The following is a 23,474-nucleotide window of genomic DNA, read 5'->3' as shown; positions in this document are numbered from 1 at the left end:
GTCATTTCCCCATTTCTTATGCATCAGCTCAAATTCAAGGACAGGGTTTAGCATATAATTTGCATAATGCCCAAAAAGCATACAGATGGAATAATGGTCACATTCCACAAAACATGACAAAGAAAGAGATCTCAGTGAAAGGGGGCCATTTTCTTCCCATTCCGCAGACCCCTGTTAAGGCACTCACACAAGTACAGAATGAACTGAATAACCTCGTCTTTTGGCGCCCCCTAATGGGTTTAAACAGATGACTGCTGTCTGTCCACGGTGCATGACACTGCTTCCTATTCTTCATGGAGCATGCAGATGGGGGCATTATGCATGACTTCTCACAGATCTGGGGCTGCATGTAACAAGACTGAGGAGACGTGCTGATCGAGGATCAGCTTCGATTTTAAGATAATGGACAGGAGGGAACCAAGGGCTGCACTGTATGTCTCAAGAGCATCAGTGCTGACCTAGGGTCAGTTTTGCCACTTATATCACAATGTCTTCTGTACGTTGAGTTGACATCAGCTTCTTCAATCGTTCATATTGTCATTACATCAACCCGTAAAGAAGATTGCAGTAATCAGATGACCAAATACATACTTAAACATGCAGTCATACTCCACAAAGGATAGTCTATAAAATTCACTCAAAACAGTATATGGTTTGCGCTCTTGCGAACTCCATTGCTCATTGTCAAGCCATGACAATCATTGACATAAGAATTGGCATGATAGCACATACAGACTGGCCCTCAGGCTGAACCACACACAGACTGGCCCTCAGGCTGAACCACACACAGACTGGCCCTCAGGCTGAACCACATACAGACTGGCCCTCAGGCTGAACCACACACAGACTGGCCCTCAGGCTGAACCACACACAGACTGGCCCTCAGGCTGAACCACACACAGACTGGCCCTCAGGCTGAACCACACACAGACTGGCCCTCAGGCTGAACCACACACAGACTGGCCCTCAGGCTGAACCACATACAGACTGGCCCTCAGGCTGAACCACACACAGACTGGCCCTCAGGCTGAACCACACACAGACTGGCCCTCAGGCTGAACCACACACAGAGATTTATATATTTAAACATTTTTTTTGTGTAAGTCACTTATTCCTGGACCAAAACATTCTGCGAAGTTTGTTTTGAGTGTATTGAAAATGTAACAAGTGGTGTATATTTAATCAAATTCAGAGAACAAAATATGCAAGATACCTAGCAAATTGAAAAAATAATAATAAAGTAATACAATATCCAAATAAACAACAGTAAGGACAAGGCCTGAGATACACAGGTAAAAGCATGAATAGTGTTGTTATCCAACAGTACAATCATATTTTAGGCACTGAAGTCCACTCTAGTGTAAAATCAAACCATGAATATAGCCTACGAAGTGTAAAAATAAGTATCTATAAGATTCTAGACTAGTTCTATTCCAAGTTAAATACACAAGATCGGAACATTTTGACAGAATGTATTTGAGTAAACTGCTAAGAGCAGCAATCACTGTTCTCTTTCAGAAAATGTTGGTTGGTCCTTTGGGGTGATGTAAGTTTCCTTTAACAATCAGTCTTTAAGATAGAGGACACAGAAACCTTGGTATAAAACTATTTAGTAATAAAATGCAATTGCAGACAGTTTTGCATACAGAATACCTCAGTAGTCTATAGTAAACATCTGTGTGGCGAAACAGGAGACCACACTCTTTATACAACCTACCGTCAATCATATCATAACATTGTTATACAAAGTATCTAAAATTAGAAAAACATGTCTACACAGTGGTTTCTCACTCTACTATCTCGGCCTTGAGGCTGTGTGACTGTCAGCAGATGCAGACAATTCTCAGCCTGAGAACTAAAGCAGTACATCTCCATTTACCCAGTACTTTTCCATCACTGAGCATTGCAAGCATACAAAGGTCACATATATACAGTAATCATGGCATTGGTGTAGCCCCACATCCGACCCCCAGGGTAACCCTCACATAAAAGGTGGAGGTTATTAGCACTTTAACCTGGTCCCAGATCTGTTTGTGCTTCCATTACACCTTGTCAAGCCAAATGTTTGACATGACTACAAGTTGGCATGATGGAACAAACATACTGGCACTCAGGCTAGCACAAATAGATTGAAATCTACAATTTAATATATTAAACTATGCATACAAAATATATATTAATGCATTTTTATTTATCATAACATTCAATATCCTTCCTAGAACAGCCAGCAATAATATGTTGTTAGTGAATCCTAATTGTATTCTGTTCGCGATTTCCGCTCATATAGGCAGCAGTATCTGCCCTCTTCCTGTGCATTTGCAGGGTTTTACAGACATTACTTCTTTAATATATTCTTTTTTTCTATCCAGCATAATTTGTTCCCTTATCTGTGCATCAAACATTTGGTCTCTGAAATATCCATGTCCTCCTATGTGGTCATTCCCAGGAACATTAAGCCTCAAACACTTAAATCAATTCCTAGTTCAAATGTCATGTCCAAACAGTTGCTTCAACAAGTTAGCATATCAACCATCAGGCCAGCTTGCTACCAGCATTGTGAGTGAGTCAGTCCACTCAAGAGAAGATGTCCTTTTCAGCACGTGTTACTTGACAAAAAATAATAAAAAGTGAAGGAATAAAAAAAAGTATTGTAAGATTCTTTACCTCCCTGTAGTTACATGATATTGTAACAGAGCATCATTTATCCAACTGTAGTCATGCAATACCAATACCATACTCAAGTCTCATTAGGGACAGACTGGCCATAGGGCCATCTTAAGCCCATTATGTGGGCTTGTCTAAATTATCGTTTGGCTAATAATGGGTGCCGAGAGACACAGAAAAAGGCCGTTGTGATAGAAACGCCACAAGTTTCATTAAAGAGAAGGAATGTGAGGAAGCCTGTAAATCGAGGAGAGTCAAAATGTCATAGTCAATGCTTCTGCTGCTCCAGGTTCTCCAGATAGATCTGTGCTGCTAATCCTTAGAACCAGATGCCTTCGTTCGCAAAAGGTGCTAGTCCTTAGAACCAGAGGCCTTCGTTCTCAAAAGGTGCTAGTCCTTAGAAACAGGTTGCGTTCCAACTCTCCACCCTTCTCCCAAAGTGTGCACTTGTCTTGCACACTCCCAGTATTTAAAAGCATTGGATCCATGTAGGGCATAAGCATCATCTGAGAAGAGTGGAGGAAGGGAGGGATACAAGCAGAGTGTGTTTAGCCCTCTGAAGGGGAACGGAGGGGGACACAGCCGTCCATTTCCAGAGACTCAGGCCAGCCTTCGTACTTGTTACTGTTCTTACTGTTCTTCATACGCTGGGGGGGTGAGAGAGAGACACAGGCAGAGAGAGAGGGCATGAACATTAGGCTTTACAGAACAAACACACTGACAGAGCCATAGATATAACACAGAGTTACGAGCAGAGCTATGAGGAGAACAGTGAGTGTACAGATACGTCATTGCGCGTAATCACAGAGGTCACGTATTCTTATCTCATGCACACGTAGATGTACAAGCACATCCAATTATAAACGACGCAACTACGCTGGACAGCCATTTTGCTTGGCGCTCTTGCGTTTTTTGTGCGGTATAAATGATATATAGTTTAGGCTTTAAGTAAAGGTAGTCTACCTGTTCGAATGGACTCTTGTTCTCGATGCCCTTGGCTCCTAAAAACACCCAGCTGTCTCTGAAGGTGAGCTCCTTCACTGCTGTGCTACCCAGCTCCTCAAACAGACGACGAGCCTCGTCATTTAATCTGCCGCGGGTGTTAGGAAAGGGAGACAGACAGTTGCAGTAAAGTAGGCCAGCTAGATGAATGTCCATTTTGAGTTTGGAAAGCCCTGCCATACAGTACAACATACCATTTTTTGTATAGTTTAACACCAAACATAATTTTCACTTAGTAATGTTTACAATTGTAAGAATAGACTGGTAGATTTACCAGTCGTCAATATGTTCAAATTGGTTTTTTTAAGCATTTTGCAAGATTGTGGTGACTGTAAAACAACCCCTTTAGCGCTGTGTGTGTGAGTCATGTGCCATGAAGCGTAATGTTATAACCACACAGTGCTGAAAGCATTGCACAGGACTGGGGCTCACTTAGTAATGTCCATGCTAGACTCTTACTTTGTGGCAGGATCGTCAAAGGAAGCTACAAACACAAGTGTTCCCTCATGTAAAGGTAGGAGATACTTCAACAGGTCAGTAACATCTGAGAATGGAAGACAGATGGGTAGGATGAAGCCTATTAGAGTACCTGTGTTTAACTGAACAATATGTAGAGGGGCGTTAAGCCACTTTTAACCTCTTGTACAGTGAAAATATTGAAGATAATGATGTATAAAATAAACTAATTTAAATATTACGAACATGCACCAGTATATAAAGGTGTTTAATCCTCTTACCTCCTGCCCACATATCAAATGCTTTTGTGTCCAAGAGCTCTCCAGATACCCCTGATGAGCAGAAACATTAATTCATTTAAAGTTAGCAATCTGTGCAACAGTCAAGTCAAAATCACAACTGCACAAATGAACTTGAAACATAACTTTGAACAATTTGTCAGAGATGATTCTAATTACCATTTACTAAAGCAATGTTTAGTCCTCTACCAACATTGTTGTTGACACTGCTGACAAGGCTGAGGGAGAGAAAAGGAAAGGTTGGAGGAACCGTAAGTACCAACACTTTACCTAGGTTGGTTAACTTACTACCGGTAACTAGGAACACAAGCATTTGGCTACACCCGCAATAACATCTGCTAAATATGTATATGTAAACAATAAAATGTGATAATTTACTGGTTAAATTTAAGATGATCATAAACCCATTGTAGGCAGTAGATGAAAGATGAGATTAGAGCTACTAAACTTTCAGGAAACTAACCCCTGAAGAGTTCATCTATACATTGTTACACTCCGACAATGAAGGAGCAACCATAGACAGACAGAAAGACGATACAGACAAAACCACTCCTTCTGTCATTTTTGCAAGATGGCCCAAACAGATCTGGGATCAGGCTAATGAAGGAAAGCAAAATAAGACAAATACTTGCATTCAGCTCTTCAGACAAACTTCAGGGTTAAGATGATATGATGGCAGAAAAGAGTTCATGAGAAATAAAAGGAAACGGAGACAAGCTGGAGAGAGTGAGATGGTTGGCGGTGACATTGATACATTGGTGTAAGAAGTGTGATGGCCCCGATGATGTACAATTATTCTCACATCTTATCCTCCAGGCAGATTTTGGGCCCAATGACGTTGGCGGCTCCAGAGACGATGCGGAAAGCCAGATGTTTCTGAGGACAGGGAGCCGACAGACCACACTTGTACCTGTGTGGTTTGGGCTCTGGAATAGGAGAGGACACACAAATTAGCACATTAGAATGAAAGCGTACCCAAGCTGGGAATATGGTGAACAACTGAGGGACATAGATTAGCACTGTCCCACTGACATTGGAATGTTTAGGTTCCAAAATGATTACTTTTTGTCTTTGCCACTGTAAATAAACTTCTCACATACCAGCTGTTGGCTCCTCGTTTGTCCCTGTAGAAAATATAGATATGAGTTAATGTTGATCTATCCTGTTTTCTCCTATCACAGCCATTCAAACTAACTGTTTTAGTCTCCATTGGCCGCTGTGAAATCCCTGAGCAGTTTCCTTTCTCTCCGGCAACTGAATTAGGAAGAAGGCCTGTAACTCTGTAGTGAGAGGGTGTACTGATACCCAATCCAAGAGGGTAATTCATAACCTCACCACTCTCAGAGATATTCAACGTCTGCTTTAAAAAATATATAAATCTACCATTAGGTACCCTTCTCTGAGAGGCATTGGATAACCTCCCTAGTCTTTGTGGTTGAATCTGTATTTGAAATTCACTACTCGACTGAGGAACTTCACAGGTAATTGTGTGTGTGGGATACAGAGATAAGATAGTTATTCAAAAATTAATGCAACTTATTAAGCACATGTTTACTCCTGAACGTATTTAGCCTTGCCATAACAAAGGGGTTAAATACTTGACTCAAAACATCTGTTTTCTATTTGTAATTCATTTATAAAAATGTCAAATGACAACTCCACTTTGATATTATGGGATATTGTGTGTAGACCAGTGACAAAAATAATCTACATTTACTAAATTTTAAAGTCAGGCTGTAACAACAAAATGTGGAAAAAAATCAAGGGGTGTGAATACTGACGGCATTAAGTGTGGTGATAACATCGTATTCCAAATCAGATCAAATGTTAGTCACATGTGCCGAATACAACAGGTATACAACAGGAACTTACAGTGAAATGCTTACTTACAAGCCCTTAACCATTGCATTGTGACGTCCCTGGCAATTCCCAGCCGTAGTCTATTAAAAACTGTCAGAAGTAGGTTTTGGTCTGAAGGCGAAAAAGGGAAATTCACGAGCGCCACAATGCCTACTCCACCAAGTTTTTTTTAGCACACAGCTACTGTAGTAGGTCAAAGCTATTTTTAGTCTATTGTACTTCAAACAATGTCTATGCAGGTTGCTTAGGATTCAAACCTTCTCAAACAGCCTAATTCATACTCTTCAGTGTCCTGCTATTAAAATAGTGTACACACACACAATTATCTTTCAAAACATTAGAAACTTATTCCTAATATTGGGTTGCACTCCCTTTTGCCCTCAGAACAGGCTCAATTTGTTGTGGCATGAACTCTACAAGGTGTTGAAAGCAGTCCAGATGCTGGCACATGTTGACTCCAATGCTTCCCACAGTTGTGCCAAGTTTTCTGGTAGTGCATCTCTACACCGAATATCTCGTTCCAACTCATCCCACAGACGCTCAATTGGATTGATGTTCGTGGAACCATTCCTGGACAATCCTAGCCTTGTGGCAAGGGGCATTATCCTGCTGAAAAATCAATTAGCAGATGGATATACTGCTGCCATGAAGGGATACCCCACACGATCATCACCAGCCTACAATGTTGACACTTGGCATGATGAATGCATGTACTGATGTGGTTCTCTCCATACCCTAGTGCTCTCATAAGCATGAAACAGCAGGAACTGAGATTCATCAGATAAGGCAAAGGTCAGGCAAGCAATAATGTAGGCTTTGTTTAACCTTGGGGTTTCCAACCTTGGTGCACCCATCCCCCAGGCTATTGTGTTTAAAACTTGGGATGGGGACTTCAGGTTTTCAGGTATACATTGAATTACTAATTTTAGATGAACAATACCCATTGCATGTATTATACATTAGCATCGTGACAGTTTCTCATTGTTTGGTGTTGACTATGAATTTGATTTAGCTAGCTGTACTTTGTGGAAGAATGTGGGATCGCTAGATTGCCAACTAGGGCTGACCTCAACAAACTGATCGGTTGTTTGGTTGATAGGCTGTCAGTCGACCAAGATTTTTTGTAAAGCAGTCGCAAATATATTTATTTTTCTTATGGCACGAGAGACCTGTCTGATTTGCACCTGTCTCAGTGGACTAATCCACTGAGGCCGCAGGGAGGCCATGGTCCAAGAAAAAGGTGAGTGCTGCATGGATGCACAACGCACGTCTCTTTCGCCTGAAATGACATACCCAAAACGAACTGCCTGTAGCAAGGATATGCATATTCTTGGTACAATTTGAAAGGAAACACTTGGAAGTTTGTGGACATGTGAAAGGAATGTAGGAGAATGCTTTAGATCTGGTAAAACAAAGAAAAAGCCAACCTTTTTTTGTACCATCATCTTTGAAATTCAAGAGAAAGGCCATAATGTATTATTCCAGACCAGGTGCAATATAGATTTTGGCCACTAGATGGCAGCAGTGTATGTGCATCATTTTAGACTGATCCAATGAACCATTGCATTTCTGTTCAAAATGTACCAAGGCTGCCCAAATGTGCCTAATTAGATTATTAATAGCTTTATGTTAAAAACTGTGCACTCTCAAACAATAGCATTGTATTATTTCACTGTAATAGCAACTGCCAATATCAGGTATGTCTACATCCTGGGAAATGGTCTTGTTAATTACAGCCTTACGCTAATCGCATTAGCCTACTATAGCGCAACTGTCCTGCAGGGGACCCACCGATCCTGAATTAGTTTTAAGGTCTTTGTCCTGTTGCATTTACCACAGGCGGACACCAATCAAATTGTAGAAACACCACCAAGACGTTCAATGGAAACAGGATGCACCTGAACTCAATTTAAGTCTTATGTAAATAAGGTATGTTTTTTCTTTATACATTCAAACATTTTTCATTTCCCGAAGGCACTGTACTATTGTGGGGGCTAGACGTCAGACAGTAGGGTTGTCGTCGTCTTACCACTGAAGAAGTGTTTGACCACCAAGTTGCTGTCCCCTCCAAGTATGGAGCTGGCTAACACCCAGGTGAGGCCCACCAATAGCAGCACAGCAACAGCTCGCAGAGGCCCTGGCACACAGACACATTCCATTAGAATAGGCTCTTTCTCAGCAACAATACATGACATTCATTAGATACAACTAAAAAGACAGCTGGACACACCCTCACAGACAAGACACTCCTACCTGCCAATCTCATGATTTATTTTCTTCAGAAGCTAAGGCAGACAGACCGGCAAGTAGTGCTACAGAAAACAATGAGAATAATATAGTCATGTTAGAAAGAACATGGGCTTTTCTGGTAATTTCGTGGCAGTTTCACTGAAGTAACAATATAAATAATATAACAATGTTTGAAAACATTAAAAGGATACTTTTGAGCAAATGACAGGAATCTCTATCAATGATACAATTTGGCAAGCAAGCAAGATAGTTATTTCGAGATGCATTCGACAAGACAAAGGCAAAAAGTGGAAAGACGCCCACTGCAATGAGAGCAAAAAGGAAACACCCACTGTTATTTATTCCAAGGCAAACTCATCTAGATTTCCTTCGTGAAAATTCACCTTTCCTGGTAAAACAAACTTGGACACTAAAATATGATTTGGGAGGCTTAGTTCAGCGTCTGTAGTGTTTGCATCGTTCCAGTTACGACAAGCACGTAGAAATTATCTTAATTTCTTCAAGCGTGCGATCTTGCTGATTATAGTTTTGAGCGTTTCATTTTCTGTGATGTCAGCCTCGAGTCTGTGCGCATGCGTCTTTCCACAGTTGTGCCGCGTTCAAATCAACTCAGAACTCGGAAAAATACGAATTCAATTCACAAAGTCAGTGATTTTCAGGTCGGAACGTCTGAGCTCCAGAAAGAGACAGGAGTAACCGAGTTAGATTTTTTTTTTCCCGAGTTCCTAGTTTTGAACACACTGAAGTCGGAAGTCCGCAATTTCCGAGATCCCAGTTGTTTTGAACGCGGCATTACTCCCATGTGTATACAGTACATACAGTAAATCATTGGTTACTCATTAAGGTGCCTCCACGCGTCATACATTTTGTTCATGTTATGATGGGGGGGAGGGGGGGATATCACCACCCAATTAATTACATAAACTATACTACGGAGGCAGAATAGATTACAAAATTATATGGTAAACTGTCTTATGAACAGCTCGAGCTCTAATGTGGCAATATTATTCCATAGAATAGGGAATTAGAATACTAATAATTATTACTAATTTAATAATACAATAATGTTATAATAGGACCTCTATCGATTATTCTCTCTGTAGCGTGGGCACGAGCAGATGCGCGTTAACGGCATTAGTCGGATTCCGTCAAGATGGCAGCCTCCAGTGCAGTGATATCAATGTCCAAAATCATTAAACCCATTTGGGGTGGACGGTTGACAACGACAGCAAAAGTAAGACAGAGTTTTATGATTCACAGTTATGATGGCAAATAAACTACATACAACATGATTGAGAGAAATTGTGTTTCTGGCCTATAATACAAGGTCATTTCTGGTTAGCATTAGCAAGAAGCGCATGTCACTATCAGTGATAACCAATATCCCTCCCATTGCTACTTTCTCATGTTACATGCATACGGTATACTGTATTGTTGCTTAGGGAGGGACTCACCGACCACGTGAACCACAAGTTGAGTTATCTAACGCCCTGTCCTGTTCTTCTGTTTCCTGAGGGATTTGGAGCCACAGTGAGCAGTCGCAGAGAGAAGTCAACAGTAGTGAGTGCCCATCTTGGAACCTGCATCAGATAGGCTATCTGTGGTGGTCTGAGTACTGTAGCTAGATCTTGTGAATGTGCAGAGAGTACAGTTACATGGAAACCAACCCGATGTGGAATTGCGTTGTATTCTACTTCAGGCAGAAATTAGCGTTAAATAAAACCCAGACTGTTAAATACAATGAAATGTTAACTCATTTTAGGGTGGTCCTTTTGCAGGTAGGAATGTGAGACAATACTGTAATGAAACAGCAGGGAGCAGGTCTCGAACCCTCGACCTTCTAGCCCGAGGTCCGGTGCGCTATCGGCTGTTCAGCAAAAGCAAGCTCGTGCGGCAGGGTCGATTTCCGCGCTTATAAACCCAGGGTTGTCACAATATAGTTACAGGAAAGTATAATTAAATCAACGTTTCAAAGCTCTGATAGTGTGTTCAGATTTCTATCACCTCTTGCATGTGCACAATATGAAAATACATGCACACCACTGATGCGTACTTGTTGAGCTCCTGTAAGTGTTTACATGGTTTTGCACATGCTTCAGGTAATAGAAATGTGAACACACTACCAGCACTTTGATAAGGTGATTTAATTATAGTTTCCTGTGGATATATTGTCTCACATTCCTACCGCCAAAAGGACCAACTACACAGACAACTGTTAAAATATAATTTTATTCAATATTCTGGCTCGTAGAGCTTGCGTGAGGACATTTTCCAAGCCAATGTATGGCATTAATCTAACTATGAACCAGACCAATCACAGTCTGATTGTCAGGCAGAGGTCACAGTAGCTAGCTGTCTGGCAGAGTGTGCAGAGATCAGGGTAGCTAGGCCTCTTACTTAAACAATAAGGCAGTTGTTATGCGCAACGCTGAGTGTCTGGACACAGCCCTTAGCCGTGGTATATTGACCATATACCACAAACCCCCCAAGGTGCCTTAATGCTAATATAAACTGGTTGGCAATGTAATTATAGCATTCAAAATAAATGTTTTGTCATACCCGTGGTATACCACGACTGTTAACCAATCAGCATTCAGGGCTCGAACCAACCAGTTTATAATGTGCATTTTAGGCACTCCCCTCTAGGGAGATGGGATCATTAATGAGCTATCAATCTGAGGTGTAGGGCAACTGTTTGTTTTCTGGTGCTTTGCTAATCTCTCACTGTATTGTTCTGCTTTTCCGTCCGTTTCTACAACTAATAGGGACAAATCATTGTAAGTACCGCGTTGCATTGCATCACCGTTCATCCCATTCCCACGTTACACATCACACACAACACGCTTTATTCACACCATTGGAACACAACCATAGTTTGATTTGCTTTCGGTGCAGCCTGGTAACTCTGACAGAAAAGTGTGCAAGGATAACAAAAAATGTGTGCATTTCAGCCCCCTCCTGCGAAGTATGGTGGCAGACACACTGTAACTCTGATACCTGGAGATGGTATTGGACCAGAACTGCTCAATCACGTAAAGGAGCTCTTCAGGTCAGTCAAATATGCTTTATAACAGTCTATAACGTGTTTATAAGCTGTTATTCGCACCTCATCAACATCTTCTAAACACATAGCCACTAATATGTGCCTGGGAGCTCTTAAGGTCTGCTTATTGTATTATAACTGGTCATAGCATTCATGGCTTATAAACACTTAAAACAGTTAATTAATTTAACAGTTTATTTAACGGATGCTTCAGGATTTGATCTACTTGCCCAGAGTCAGATGAAGTAATGGATACGTTTCTTTTGTCTCTGCATCCAGTGTGAAGGAAGTTAGAGGTCGTTTCGCTTGACAATGCTAACTGGCTTTAGCGCAATGACTTGAAGTCTGTGGTATCTACTAGCAACTTCCTTCAAACTGCACGCAGAGAATTTTTATTTTTATCCATGAGTTCATCTGACTCTGGTGAACAAAACTGAACAAAACTATAAACGCAACATGCAACAATTTCAAAGATTTTACCGAGTTACAGTTCATCTAAAGAAATCAGTTAATTGAAATAAGTTCATGAGGCCCTGATCTATGGATTTCACACAACTGGGAATACAGAAATGCATCTGTTGGTCAAAGATACCTTTAAAAAAACAAAATGTAGGGGGCTTGGATCACAAAACCGTGCAATATCTGGTGCGAAGTTGCTTGATGTTGGCGGGAACTGAAACACGTTGTCGTATATGTAGATCCATAGCATCCCAAACATGCTCAGTGGGTGACAAGTCTGGTGAGTATGCAGGCCTCTGGAAGAACTGGGAATTGTGTACAGATCCTTGCGTCATGGGGCTGTGCATTGTCATGCTGAAACATGACGTGATAACGGCAGATGGATGGCACGTCAATTGGCCTCGATAAAATGCAATTGTGTTTGTTTTACATAGCTTATGCCTGCCCATACCACAACCCCACCTCCACCATGGGGTACTCTGTTCACAACATTTACATCAGCAAACCGCTTGTCCACACGACACCAGACACGCTGTTTTCTATCTGCCTGGTACAGTTGACACCGGGGCTCAGCTGTGAAGAGCACACTTCTCCAGCATGCCAGTGGCTATCGAAGTTGAGCATTTTCCCACTGAAGTCGGCTACGACACAGACCTACAGTCAGGTCAACACCCTGGTGAGGACAACGAGCACACAGATGAGCTTCCCTGAGACAGTTTCTGACAGTTTGTGCAGAAATTTGGTTGTGCAAACCCACAGTTTCATCAGCTGTCCGGTGGCTGGTCTCAGACAATCCCACAGGTGAAGAAGCCAGATATGGAGGTACTGGGTTACACGTGGTCTGCGGTTGTGAGGCAGGTTGGATGTACTGCCAAATTCTCTAAAACAACATTGGTGGCTTATGGTAGAGAAATGAATGTTCAATTCTCTGTTAACAGTTCTGGTGGACATTCTTGCAGTCAGCATGACAATAGCACACTCCCTCAACTTGAGACATCTGTGACATTGTGTTGTGTGACAAAACTGCACATTTTAGTGGCCTTTTATTGTCCCTAGCACAAGGTGCACCTGTGTAATGACCATGCTGTTTAATCAGTTTCTTGATATGCCACACCTGTAAATTGGATGGATTTTTTTGGGCAAATGAGAAATGCTCACTAACAGGAATGTAAACAACATTTGAGAGAAATAATCTTGTTGTGCATATGGAAAATGTCTAGGATCTTTTATTTCAGCTCATAAAACATCTGACCATCACTTTACATGTTGCGTTTATATTTTTGTTCAGTGTAGATAAAGGGCTTCATTGCCCAAATCCTGAAGTATCCCATTAAATGCGTGGGAATGGTAGTGAGTGGCTACCTTGTTCCAAGTTCATAACAGGATATTCACAGCTTATAGACATCAATATGTCTCATGCCCATAGTTGTACAGTACAACCAATGAGTTGAGGTAGAATGACTGAGTCGTTGGGTTGCCCTTCCCATATTGTGTTAATGTGCTCTATAGGTTCAGCTGTGTACCTGTGGACTTTGAGGTCGTGAATGTCAGTTCAGCTACCGAGGATGACATCAACAACGCCATCACAGCCATCCGCCGTAACGGAGTGGCCCTCAAAGGTAGGAGAAACTGTAGAATCCATGGGACAGCCTTGGAAGCTCTAACCCTGGCAATGTGACTGGTGAACTCATGGGCACATTTGCAATGGGGCGGCAGGGTAGCCTAGTGGTTAGAGTGTTGGACGAGTAACCGCAAGGTTGCAAGTTCAAATCCCCAAGCTAACAAGGTATAAATCTGTTGTTCTGCCCCGGAACAGGCATTGAAAATAAGAATTTGTTCTTAACTGACTTGCCTAGTTAAATAAAGGTTTAAAAAATAGGCTGCCAGTCCACCCATTATGCACTTGAATGGGGAGGCACTTTCTATGGGAGAAGTACTGAAGAGATTTTGTACTCAAATTGTAGGCAGCTTCTAGTTATTTCATCCTATTGTCCATTAACTGCAGCTGTGTCAGTCACTGTGTCATATGATAAGTTGTGTGTCTGTATTCTATAGCATGGTTTCTTTCCCAAACTCACTGGGTGCACATTTTGGTTTTTGCTCTAGGTGATTTCAAATAAGCAAAGTTTGACGAGTTGGTCATTTGAATTAGCTGTGTAGTGCTCGGGCAAAAAACAAAATGTCCACCCAAGGGGGGCCCCAGGACTAGTTTGGGAAACACTGTTCTATAGAATACCTATAAAACAGTTAACATGCTTGTGTGTTTGTAGGTAACATTGAGACCCTCCACACCCTGCCTGCTTCCCACAAGTCCAGAAACAATCTCCTCCGGTAAGTAAAGGTTTCTATCCAATCAGACAAGGACCTCTTCCTTGAGAGCTCTGTTGCTGCTAACGGGGCACCGATCTCTATCCCAAATGGTCTTCTGTGGCTTTCTCTGACCAGCCCTGTCAGCTTATACTGTCTCCTCCATCTCTCTGTCCAGCCCTGTCAGCTTACACTGTCTCCTCCACCTCTCTGTCCAGCCCTGTCAGCTTACACCGTCTCCTACACCTCTCTGTCCAGCCCTGTCAGCTTACACTGTCTCCTCCATCTCTCTGTCCAGCCCTGTCAGCTTACACTGTCTCCTCCATCTCTCTGTCCAGCCCTGTCAGCTTACACTGTCTCCTCCATCTCTCTGTCCAGCCCTGTCAGCTTACACTGTCTCCTCCACCTCTCTGTCCAGCCCTGTCAGCTTACACTGTCTCCTCCACCTCTCTGTCCAGCCCTGTCAGCTTACACTGTCTCCTCCATCTCTCTGTCCAGCCCTGTCAGCTTACACTGTCTCCTCCATCTCTCTGTCCAGCCCTGTCAGCTTACACTGTCTCCTCCACCTCTCTGTCCAGCCCTGTCAGCTTACACTGTCTCCTCCACCTCTCTGTCCAGCCCTGTCAGCTTACACTGTCTCCTCCACCTCTCTGTCCAGCCCTGTCAGCTTACACTGTCTCCTCCACCTCTGTCTCTCTGTCCCACAGCACCAGTCTGGACCTGTATGCCAACGTCATGCACTGTAAATCCCTCCCTGGAGTTCAGACTCGCCACAACAACATTGACATCATGATCATCAGGGAGAACACTGAGGGAGAGTACAGCAGTCTGGAGCATGAGGTTAGACGCACACAGGCAAACTCACAGGCAGACACGCAATTTTACTCCCTCAACGCATCCCTTTGTGTTTTTCCATTTCCACTCTTTGCTGTAAATAACCTGCGTTCGCATCCCTCTCTCCTTCCCTTTGTGCTGTAGAGTGTATCAGGGGTGGTGGAGTGTCTCAAGATCATCACCCGGACTAACTCCCTGAGAATCGCTGAGTATGCCTTTAAATTGGCCCGGGAGAAAGGTCGCAAGAGGGTCACTGCAGTTCACAAGGCCAACATCATGTAAGTCAGTCAGTCAGGGACGGCAGGTCAGGTCAGTCAGTCAGTGAGGTGTCTATGTATTCCACTAGATGTGTGTTATAATGACTCACACTCGGAGTACTTTGGGGCTACGGTCCAATTCTCTACCCTTTTCCCCAAAGTGTGCATTCGTACACTCCGCCTCATAGATTTTTAAAGAAAAGATTTGTGTAACAAATATGGTGGAAACTGACCCCGCCCCCTAGCCCATGCGTACGCTATTCCAATGCTTTTGAAAGCATGAGGTGGAGTGAACAAGTTAAGTGCACACTTCCAGAAGAAGGGTACAGTCAGAATGCAACCAATGTACAGTACCAGTTTGGACACACCTACTTATTCAAGGGTTTTTCTTTATTTTTACTATTTTCTACATTGTATAATAACAGTGAAGACCTCAACTATGAAATAACACATATGGAATCATGTAGTAACCAAAAAGGTGTTAAACAAATCAAAATATATTTGAGATTCTTCAAATAACCATTCTTTGCCTTGATGACAGCTTTGCACACTCTTGGAATTCTCTCATCCAGCTTCATGAGGAATGCTTTTCCAACAGTCTTGAAGGAGTTCCCACATATGCTGAGCACTTTTCTTTTAGTCTGCGGTCCAACTCATCCTAAACCATCTCAATTGGGTTGAGGTCGGGTGATTGTGGAGGTCAGGTCATCTGATGCAACACTCCATCCCTCTCCTTCTTGGTCAAATAGCCCGTACAGAGGCTGGATGTGTGTTTTGGGTCATTGTCAAAAACAAATTATATATATTTTTTATACATTTTTTTTTTATTTCACCTTTATTTAACCAGGTAGGCTCGTTGAGAACAAGTTCTCATTTGCAACTGCGACCTGGCCAAGATAAAGCATAGCAGTGTGAACAGACAACACAGAGTTACACATGGAGTAAACAATTAAGTCAATAACACAGTAGAAAAAAAGGGGAGTCTATATACATTGTGTGCAAAAGGCATGAGGAGGTAGGTGAATAATTACAATTTTGCAGATTAACACTGGAGTGATAAATGATCAGATGGGCATGTACAGGTAGAGATATTGGTGTGCAAAAGAGCAGAAAAGTAAATAAATAAAAACAGTATGGGGATGAGGTAGGTAAAAATGGGTGGGCTATTTACCGATAGACTATTCCCACTAAGTGCAAACCAGATGGGATGCCGTATCGCTGTAGAATGCTGTGGTAGCCATGCTGGTTAAGTGTGCCTTGAATTCTAAATAAATTACTTAGTGTCACCAGCAAAGCACCCCCACACCATCACATCTTCTCCTCCATGCTTCACGTGGGAACCACACATGCAGAGATCATCCATTCACCTCTGCGTCTCACACAGACACGGCGGTTGGAACCAAAAAAGCTCAAATTTGGACTCATCAGACCAAAGGACAGATTTCCGCCGGTCTAATGTCCATTGCTCATGTTTCTTGGCCCAACCAAGTTCTTATTATTGGTGTCCTTTAGCAATGGTTTCTTTGCGCAATTCAACCATGAAGGGCTGATTCACGTAGTCTCCTCTGAACAGTTGATGTTGACGTGTCTGTTACTTGAACTTTGTGAACCATTTATTTGGGCTGCAATCTGAGGTCCTCATGGGAGCCAGTTTCATCATAGCGCTTGATGGTTTTTGCGACTGCACTTGAAGAAACTTTCAAAGTTCTTGACATCTTCCGGATTGACTGACCTTCATGTTTAAAGGAATGAAGGACTGTCGTTTCTCTTTGTTTATTTGAGCTTTTCTTGCCATAATAGCGAAAATAAAGAAAATCCCTTGAATTAGTTGGTGTGTCCAAACTTTTGACAGTGTAACGGTTCTCTTGTGGTGAAGGAGAGTCGGACCAAAATGCAGAGTGTAGATTGCGATCCATGTTTAATAAACAAACGTAAAACACTACAAAACAAAGAAAGTAACGAAAACCGAAACAGCCTATACTTGTGTAAACTAACACAGAGACAGGAACAAGGACACTAAGGACAATCACCCATGAAACACACAAAGAATATGGCTGCCTAAATATGGTTCCCAATCCGAGACAACGATAAACACCTGCCTCTGATTGAGAACCACTTCAGACAGCCATAGACTTAACTAGAACACCCCACTAAGCTACAATCCCAATACATACACACCACATACAAAAACCCATGTCACACCCTGGCCTGACCAAATAAATGAAGATAAACACAAAATACTTTGACCAGGGCGTGACAGACAGGTACTGCATATATTTTTATTTGCCCATACACCTCTTCGGAGGACAAGGTTTTTTTTGTGTTACTTTTACGTGGTACTTCTTATTTTTTTTACACAGTAGTTACTTAGCAAGATATAGTTTTTTCATATACATTACATTTGGATAGATAGTACTCAGACCTATCCGGTATACATTACATATATTACAACCAAGGTGTTGAACATCCTGTTTTCTCACCTTTACAGGAAGCTGGGAGATGGTCTGTTCCTGCAGTGCTGTCGAGAGGTGGCTGCTGGATACCCTGACATTGCCTTCGACGCCATGATAGTCGACAACACCACCATGCAGGTATGAAAATCAATGCTCTCTTTGTGATAGAGGCACACCAGTAAGTTTTAGCCTGGTCTCATATCGGTTTGCGCTGACTCACCAACTCCTGCGGTCTTTGATATTGCCATGAGTTGGCACTTCGCAAGACGGCAGAAACAGATCTGGGACCAGGCATAGAAGGTTCCTATCCCTGCTTTTAAATATCTTTTAAGTCTGTTTTGTCTGTGTTACTAATGCTTATTTGTGTTGTTAACCTATCCCTCTCTCATTTCCTAGCTCGTGTCTAAGCCCCAGCAGTTTGATGTTATGGTGATGCCCAACCTGTATGGTAATGTGGTTAGCAATGTGTGTGCTGGCCTGGTGGGAGGACCAGGGCTGGTGCCAGGGGCCAACTATGGCCGTGACTATGCTGTCTTCGAAACGGTCAGTCCACTGGGCACCTGTAGTGTCCACAAGTCTGATAATATAATATTATGCTTCCACAGTGGTTTATTGAGATGCCCCAACAACAGACAATGTTTCGATCCCATTGGGATCGATGAATACTTATGTGAATGTAATATTTCATTTTTTATTTATAAATTAGCAAACATGTATAAAAACCTGTTTTTATTTTGTTAATATGGGGTATTTTGTGTAGATTGATGAGGGGGATAAAATTTTTACAAAACATGTAATCCATTTTAAAATAAGGCTGTAACTTAACAAAATGTGGAAAATGTAAAGTGGTCTGAATACTTTGAATGCACTGTATATCATTGATCTCGCAATATGCTCTTTCTCTATATGTCTCTCAGGCCACCAGGAACACAGGGAAGAGTATTGCTGACAGGAACATTGCTAACCCCACTGCCATGCTACTGGCCAGCTGCATGATGCTGGACCACCTCAAGTGAGTTCACCTTGCATAGTCTAATGAAGGTGATGTTTCTAAACCATGATGATGTGTATGTACAGTATAATCTGAATTGCGGTCGACTTGTTGGCCAGAACAAAGGGTATGAAAGTCATTGTCCTTTTGTGTGTCTCAGGCTCCACGATTATGCCACTATGATCAGGAATGCAGTCCTTACGACCATGAACGAGACTCGGGTAAGTCAAGTCCTCTCACCTCACTGCACACTTGTCACTATGCGCAATACACTGACCTGCTCAGTACTCTCACCTGACCTGCTCAGTACTCTCACCTGACCTGCCCAGTACTCTCACCTGACCTGCCCAGTACTCTCACCTGACCTGCTCAGTACTCTCACCTGACCTGCCCAGTACTCTCACCTGACCTGCTCAGTACTCTCACCTGACCTGCCCAGTACTCTCACCTGACCTGCCCAGTACTCTCACCTGACCTGCTCAGTACTCTCACCTGACCTGCCCAGTACTCTCACCTGACCTGCTCAGTACTCTCACCTGACCTGCCCAGTACTCTCACCTGACCTGCCCAGTACTCTCACCTGACCTGCCCAGTACTCTCACCTGACCTGCCCAGTACTCTCACCTGACCTGCCCAGTACTCTCACCTGACCTGCCCAGTACTCTCACCTGACCTGCCCAGTACTCTCACCTGACCTGCCCAGTACTCTCACCTGACCTGCCCAGTACTCTCACCTGACCTGCTCAGTACTCTCACCTGACCTGCCCAGTACTCTCACCTGACCTGCCCAGTACTCTCACCTGACCTGCCCAGTACTCTCACCTGACCTGCCCAGTACTCTCACCTGACCTGCCCAGTACTCTCACCTGACCTGCCCAGTACTCTCACCTGACCTGCCCAGTACTCTCACCTGACCTGCTCAGTACTCTCACCTGACCTGCCCAGTACTCTCACCTGACCTGCCCAGTACTCTCACCTGACCTGCCCAGTACTCTCACCTGACCTGCCCAGTACTCTCACCTGACCTGCCCAGTACTCTCACCTGACCTGCTCAGTACTCTCACCTGACCTGCCCAGTACTCTCACCTGACCTGCTCAGTACTCTCACCTGACCTGCCCAGTACTCTCACCTGACTGCCTGCTCACCTCCTGAGAGACCGGTCTGGCCAGTTATCAACAGAGCACAGGCCAATAAAGAGTGTTTTCTTTTAAAATTATGTTAATATAGCTTGGCATTTCTTAAATTCATCTTTGACACTCTAGTCCAACCTGTAATCAAATGTATGCTTCTCTATAGAGTCTCTTCTAGTGTTCAAAATGTTGCTAATGTACCTACTGATTTATTACCTGTGTAGAATGCCTCTTTGAGGTGTCTGCAGAGAGGAGCTACAGGAGGATGGCCATTTTAATGAGCCCTATAGCTCCTCCCACCAGCATCCTCTAGTTAGGTGTGATGGATAGTAATTTTGAGGCCTGTACAGGGGAGAGTGATGTTGCAGAATATTCTGAAAGAAATGTGTAGAACAACAATTGTGTTATTTCTGTTGTCAACATTGTGAAATATTTAACCTCTGAATGTTGACCGAAGCAGACAATGTGATTGGTATCACAGTATTTACTATTCTCTTGCAGTTGCACACAGCTGACATCGGGGGGCAGGGCACCACCTCTGAGGTGGTTCAGGCGATCATGAGAAACATCCAGAGCAAGGGGCCTCTCACCAGCGAGCTCTGAACACGCATTTCGACCACACACATCAAGTCAATGCTGTTGGATAACATACAAATCCTTGGTGTGTCTCGTATATTTGAACAACTGTGTGCCGTATGAGAGAGTGGGGGTGTGTTTGTGCATGTTTATTTCCATAGTAATGCTCCTCCATTGAGCGGTTCAGTCTGGCCTGTAAACACACACACACACCGCTTTCAGACAAATTCATCACTTTACATTTGTACAGTTTAGTCATTTAGCAGACACTCTTATCCAGAGCAACTTATGAGTGCATACATTTTCATACTGGTCCCCTGTGGGACTCAAACCCAAAACCCTGGTGTTGCAAGTGTTATGCCCTACCAGCTGAGCCACACGGGACCATGTTATCTTCCACTCTGCATGCCTTTCATTCATTCATTCATGTCTGTGTATTTCAATGTTATTTCAATTTAACACCATTCTGTCTTTCCATAACCATTCCCTGGCTGTTTCAAGCACATTTAACATTTGAGCATAAACAAAGGAAGTAGGAGGCTCAAACTGCATCTGTAATAACATGCTGTAGTGAAGTAGTGACAGTTAGGATCTGTCTCTTGGATTTAACTGCAGCACTTTATAGCTACTCTCTGCTAGGTTCATTCTACATCCCAGGACATGATGGCCTAGACAGCAACACCTCCAGCTCCACTTAAACCTATTATATGTGACTGTTTCTTAGGTATATCGGTTCACTGCAGAATTTTGAGACTTGAAACGGTTATACTGTCCACCTATTTTCCTAATTGGAATGTATCGTACAGTAGAAAAGAAAATGTGTAAAGGGTTATGTTTCTTACGGTACTGAAATGTTGCTTAAATATTATAGACTGTTTTATGTTCTTCTCGCAGTCCAGCGCTTAGCTTTACGTCTACAGGTAGCCTGGCGGGTAGAAGTGCTGATTCAGAGGGGTTGGGTTAAATTTTCAGTTGAATGCATTCAGTTGCACAACTGATAAGGTATCCTTCTTTCTCCGTCTCAAATCAAAGTTTATTTGTCACGTGGCCGAATACAACAGGTGTAGTAGACCTTACAGTGAAATCCTTACTTACAAGCTCTAACCAATAGTGCAAAAAAGGTATTAGGTGAACAATAGGTAAGTAAAGAAATAAACCAACAGCAAAAAGACAGGCTATATACAGTAGCCGCTTAGTCAGACTGATTATTAAGGTAGTATGTACATGTAGATATGGTTAAAGTGACTGAAGATAGCCCGGTTAGCCAATGTGCGGGAGCACTAGTTAGTCGGGCCAATTAGGTCGTATGTACGTGAATGTATAGTTAAAGTGACTGCATATAAGATAAACAGTAGCAGCAGCTTAAAAAGAGGGTTTACCTGTGACTATCAGATGTATCTTTCCCACAGATATCAAAGTCTTATGATTTACCAATTGCCTTTTGTGATTTTGAAATCAATTAATCAAGTACTCTTTAATTTGCCTTAAAGCTGCAATATGTAACTTTTTGGGCGACCTGACCAAATTCACGTAGAAATGTTATAAATCTAATTCTCGTTGAAAGCTAGTCTAAAAGCGTTAGATCTGTTCTATTTCTATGCTTCCAGTTCTTAAGTTTTGTTTTTGCGTCTTTTACTTTTGGTTTTGTACACCAGCTGAAAATACAATATTTTTGTTTATTGAAAATATATTTCACAGCGGTTTAGATGGTACAATGATTCTCTGCACTATACTAATTAGGTTAACTATTAGAATTTTAGCAACCTGGAAATGGCGGAGAGATTTCTGCGTAGTGCATCTAAGGTTTTTGTTATACTGGTCTATAACTTCTCATCTTTGTCTGATACAGACTGTGTCTTTATATGAACAACTCAGAACTGTACCCTGAAATATATGTTATACTCTGTTATTTTTTATATATATACACACATACATACTCTGTATTTTACTTGATCCAGTGGGTGGGAAAAGCATAATTTTAAACCAGAAGTGCATATATCTCTGTATTGTTTTAAAAAACAACCTTTGTGTTTGTGCCACAAATACCTACATTGAGTGTACAAACCATATTGAGTTGAACACCCTTTTACCCTCAGAATGTCTTAAATTTGTCGGGGCATGAACTCCACAAGTTTTCAATTGTTCCACAGGTCTGCTGGCCCATGTTGATTCTAATGCTTCCCACAGTTATTTCAAGTTGGCTGGACATCCTTTGGGTGGTGGACATAGGGAAACTGTTGAGCATGAAAAACCCAGCAGCGTTACAGTTCTTGACACACTCAACCAGTGTGCCTGGCACCTACTACCATACCGTGTTCAATGGCATTTACCATTTTTGTCTTCCCCATTCACTCTCAATGGCCCAGATACACAAATCTTTCTTTAACCGGTCTTATCCCCTTAATATTCAACGATTGGAGTGGATTTAACAGGTGACATCAGTAAGGGATCATAGACTGACCAGGTGAAGGCTATGTCATTGAAAGAGCTGGTGTTCTTAATGTTTTGTACACTGGGTATTTACTGTCTCTTAACTTAGTGGTTGAAATTTAGAGTAAACGGAGCACATTAACCTGCTAAATGAAATGGGATTTATTTTTGTTTCATATACTATATAGCTGTGGCTGGATTAATGAAATTAGCATTTTTATTGATCAAATAAAAATGTATATCTAAGCCTACTTGTGTTACTTTGTTTTCAGGGGAAAGTCAGGACCTAAAACATTGCGCAGCAGTTGGTAATAAATCAATTTAAGTGCAATACAAGTTGTAACAAAGGAACGATCTCGACATCAGAGCAGGCAAATTCAAGGAATGCAGTAACACAGTATCTGTTACCTGGAATTAAATAACCTTCAAATGTTTATTTAAAGAGCCGATCTGAGATTGGTA

General features: G+C 42.3%; 2 protein-coding genes across 4 annotated transcripts; one reads left to right on the top strand and one right to left on the bottom strand.

Annotated features, from left to right (window-relative positions):
- Window positions 1–1,593: 1,593 nt before the first annotated feature.
- On the bottom strand, window positions 1,594–10,125 carry LOC118360662 (protein FAM3A-like). 3 transcript variants are annotated; one of them, XM_035739939.2, is made up of 10 exons: window positions 9,986–10,125; window positions 8,535–8,593; window positions 8,311–8,418; window positions 5,522–5,545; window positions 5,224–5,347; window positions 4,581–4,639; window positions 4,404–4,454; window positions 4,126–4,210; window positions 3,628–3,754; window positions 1,594–3,311 (listed from the first exon to the last, which is right to left on the bottom strand). In XM_035739939.2, exons 2-10 carry the CDS (start codon window positions 8,545–8,547, stop codon window positions 3,213–3,215), a joined length of 690 nt encoding a protein of 229 aa, XP_035595832.1. In that variant the 5' UTR covers window positions 8,548–8,593; window positions 9,986–10,125; the 3' UTR covers window positions 1,594–3,212. The 3 variants fall into 3 exon arrangements, with proteins under 3 accessions (XP_035595832.1, XP_035595831.1, XP_035595833.1); XM_035739938.2 differs by lacking the exon at window positions 9,986–10,125 and adding an exon at window positions 8,864–9,114; XM_035739940.2 differs by lacking the exons at window positions 8,535–8,593; window positions 9,986–10,125 and adding an exon at window positions 6,312–6,890.
- LOC118360664 (isocitrate dehydrogenase [NAD] subunit gamma, mitochondrial-like) lies at window positions 9,618–23,263 on the top strand. The gene is made up of 12 exons (XM_052484888.1): window positions 9,618–9,765; window positions 10,047–10,091; window positions 11,483–11,580; window positions 13,543–13,652; window positions 14,304–14,364; window positions 15,048–15,180; window positions 15,319–15,452; window positions 17,920–18,022; window positions 18,281–18,427; window positions 18,802–18,896; window positions 19,036–19,096; window positions 20,508–23,263. Exons 1-12 carry the CDS (start codon window positions 9,685–9,687, stop codon window positions 20,607–20,609), a joined length of 1,170 nt encoding a protein of 389 aa, XP_052340848.1. The 5' UTR covers window positions 9,618–9,684; the 3' UTR covers window positions 20,610–23,263.
- Window positions 23,264–23,474: the final 211 nt, after the last annotated feature.

The sequence above is a fragment of the Oncorhynchus keta genome, chromosome 28 (genome assembly GCF_023373465.1).
Source record: "Oncorhynchus keta strain PuntledgeMale-10-30-2019 chromosome 28, Oket_V2, whole genome shotgun sequence".
Classification (NCBI taxonomy): domain Eukaryota; kingdom Metazoa; phylum Chordata; class Actinopteri; order Salmoniformes; family Salmonidae; genus Oncorhynchus; species Oncorhynchus keta.
The sequence above is the reverse complement of the archived record's forward strand: the minus strand, read 5'-3'. Positions and strand labels throughout refer to the sequence as shown.